The 3,524-nt window shown below is 50.7% G+C and overlaps 1 protein-coding gene across 2 annotated transcripts in view; it reads left to right on the forward strand.

The window, feature by feature from the left end:
• The first annotated feature begins 3,217 nt into the window (after positions 1–3,217).
• The window catches only part of PARVB (parvin beta), a 171,299-nt gene continuing 170,992 nt past the window's right edge, over positions 3,218–3,524 (forward strand). Inside the window, exon 1 of one of the 2 annotated variants that reach the window (XM_019515751.1) lies at positions 3,218–3,399. In XM_019515751.1, the coding sequence (XP_019371296.1) occupies positions 3,288–3,399 (112 nt within the window). In that variant the 5' untranslated portion in view covers positions 3,218–3,287. The remainder of the gene's footprint in view (positions 3,400–3,524) is intronic. The other variant, XM_019515752.1, reaches the window with a different exon arrangement.

Genomic DNA, 3,524 nt, shown 5'->3' on the forward strand with positions numbered 1-3,524 from the left:
TCACCGGGCCCCCCTGACTGAGTCATTTACTGCCTCTGTCACAATTTCCTCATCAGTAAAACAGGGATGCTACTTACCAGGAGGTCACAGAGGATCAGTTAACTGTTACGAACTGTTTCTTTAGTTAAAAGGAGCTCTGGAAATGTGAAGATGGTCTCACAGTTATAAGTTTTTAGTATTTCTGTGCCTGAAGCAGCAGGCAGGATGGATGATAATATTTGTCAGGAAGGCAGGGTAGATTTGTACCTTTATAGTCAAACTAAATCAGGTGTATATGTAGCATAAGCTAGGGGTGTCAAACTCATCCAGCCTTGGCACAGGGCCAGTCTGTGGGGTCAGATTGGGCCCACAGACTGGCCCCAAATGCTGGACCCAGCATGCAGGGCCTGTCTGATGAGCACTGAATGGAGTGTATACCCAGGGCTAGCCCTGCGTACTCCTTACAGTGCACACACTGGCTCTAGTCTTGAACACCACATGCAGCACGTGCCAGCTCTGGCCTTTGGCCTGTGTGAAGTATGTAGTATGTGGGGCTGGTCTGGGGCACATGCTGCATTCAGTGAACAGGGCTGGTCTGGAAAGTGCAATTCCTGTGGTATCCATGCTGGATCAGCCTTGCCCTGACTGCTGGATCTGGTACACACAGCTAGTCTGTGGATCTGGCACACGTGGCCAGACCAGCTTGGATCCAAAATGCAAAGCTGCTTTGGTGTGGGTAACTCCTATGTGTGCAGCCTGCACCAGACAGGACCCATGTGCCATGTGCAGCACACACCAACCCCAGTCCTGTGTGGCAAATGGTGCATGGGGCCAGTTATGAATGTTCACTGCATGTGGTACCCATGCCAGAGCAGCCCTGGATCTGGCATGTGCCACTGGTCTGTGGGTCTGATCTAGACACAGGGCTGGTCTAGCACAGGCTCCACATGCAGCATGCACCTTGGACTGGCTGTCTTTGTCCGGCAAACATTCTAGACTGCAACCTACATGCCAGCTTCACCCCTGCACTGTGTGAAGCACATGCCAGACAAACTCCATGCACCATGTACAGTGAAAGGGGCCAGTCTGAGAGCCACAAGCAGCATATAGTCAGAGGACACAGCACAGAGAAATATTTACTCAGTGAATCAGCATCTACTCACTGGGATGATGAAAACTATACTGAAAATGTTGCCTCTGTGGGGCACCAGGAGACTTAAGAAGCTCTGGAAACTGGAAATTTAGGCAACTAGATAAAAAACATTAAAAGTAACTTCAGGCTCTGCACCTGAAACTGATTACCTGTCAGCAGAGCACTGTTACAAACCTATTTTTAGCAGCTTTTTGTTCTCTCTCTGAAACAGCTGCATAAGGAATAGGGGAAACTGATCCCATCAGAACAATAGTGATGATGCTATACAAAAGAAAAGTATCAAATGAGAAATAGAAATATTTGGAAACATGAGATACTTTTATTTCCCCTTTCAATAATTGTCTGATATTAGTTGCAAAAAAAGAAATTTTCCAATAGAAGATTTACATAAACATTGTCCCTTTTCGAAGTATAAACTAGTGATGTTTGTTCAGTGAAAATTGTACTGGAAATGCAAAAAACACTGAACCAGATTGCTCCCCATTCACACAATCCTTCACTAAGTGCCCCTATTTCTGAATGGTTTTTAACCAACAGAAATAAACTACCCTGCCTTCGATTTCTTTGCATGGAAAACATTCAAACTTGTCTGAACAACCCCTGTACATGCCTCTGACCTGGCCTTTATGTGCTTTTCCTTTACCTCTGCTTGGTCTTCATACACTTTTTACCTCCTGTTTTTATATCTGCCTCCATGGTTTCTTCCACATTTCCCCTTGCAGTCCTGCTCTGTCCTCCCAAAACTGTCTTTTGAAGTATCATCTAAAACAATTGAAAACATTGTATTTGAAAGGCCAAATGTCTGCCTGAAATGAGTCACCATGTAAACTGGGTGTTCCTCTTCCTCCACGTATCTCCTTGTGTTGTGATCTCTCTTCTCTGTCTTGTGGGTTGTTAGGATCCCAATCCTGCAGGCTTTTGTCGGTATGCAGATGCAAGTCTGTGTTAAGCCCTGGTAACTTCAGCAAGGCATGTGGGGGTGAGGGTCTGCTTTCATGAGCCATTTGTTGGATCAGGGGCTAAGGCACATGTTCAGCTATAAGCATCTGAACTTTGGGGGCTTAAACATGTATCCCAGACTTTGAAGGGCCAGAGCCTGCAACTGTAAACTTATTTGGATCTGTTTGTCATGTGTGATCAATGAAGCACATGCATTGCAAGTGTGGATGCTTTGAGATGATGAGGATTGGTCAGGGGCTGTGCAAATACTTGGGGAGGTGCAGTTGCTGCTTGCGGACTACAGCCGCTGCCCTGCAAAGAAGTTTGCATACCTTTGCCAAGTGGAGCCCAGCTGACCCTGAAGGACTTTCAGACCCATGTAGGGGGCTGCCCCCCTGGTACTCATAGCAGTGACTGCTGAAGAAGTCAAGTTCTTTGGGTAAATCTGATATCTTTTATTAGACCAACTCAAGTAGTTGGAAAAATTCTTCTGTGCAAGCTTTTGCGTATAAATACCCTTTGTCAGGTTGAGGAAGCATCTGCAGTTGGACCAACACAGCTCTATCTCCGAAGAAGACAAGTGGCATGCAAAAGGTGGGAGAGGAGTCAAGGCACATACTGAGAAGCAGCAGTCAAACAGAGGGGCCCTGGACTGGAGGTCAGGGGCTTGGCAAGCAGCTGTCAAGAAACCAGTTACTAAATGTCATTGCTCTGCCGACTTTAGTAGCACTGGAGCAGTTGATGTGGGCCAAGGGGCATCCATCTACCTATTCCCCTCATTCCAGCTCTACTGGCAACTTGGCGCTGTAGTTTCTCTGGGCTCTTCCTGCCTGGGGATTCAAGCTGGCCTGCATGTGAGATTTTGGCCTGTTTTTAGCCTAGAATTTAGCTTGGGGCCTCTCCCCCCAACTAACAAGGACTAGGGTGGTGGCAGGAGTATCACAGGGACCCAAGGGACCTGCAGAGTCAGCTAGGGCACTGATCCAGGACTCCCTGCTCCCCCCGGAGTTGTGCTGCCTGCCCCTCCGGCTGACAGGCAGCGGGAGGGCGAGCAGCTCCACGCCCCGGGTAGCTGGGACGGCATCCGGGGCTGGGGCGGAGCGGAGGCAGCGCTGAGCCCCTCGGACTTCCACGCCAGGGCAGGGCGCTGTGGACGCGGCGCTGGGAATAGCTCCCCTCCCGTCGGCTGAGACAAGCCCCAGTGCCGCTGCTCGAGATGTCGGCTCCCGGGCGCTCCCCGACGCTGCGGCCGCACAGGATGAAGAAGGACGAGTCCTTCCTGGGCAAGCTGGGCGGCACTCTGGCCAGGAAAAAGAAAGCCAAGGAGGGTGAGCACGAGCCCGGGGCGCCGCCCCCGCCTCCCGCTAGCCTGTCGCTGCGCGGGCGCGGCTCGGGGGGCCTGGCCGCGAGGGGCTCGGCGGAGCCTGAGTACAGCGGGGCAGCGCCGCCCGCC

This window comes from Gavialis gangeticus, unplaced genomic scaffold (assembly GCF_001723915.1).
Source record: "Gavialis gangeticus isolate Ggan-Ray unplaced genomic scaffold, GavGan_comp1, whole genome shotgun sequence".
In the NCBI taxonomy this organism is placed as follows: Eukaryota; Metazoa; Chordata; order Crocodylia; family Gavialidae; genus Gavialis; species Gavialis gangeticus.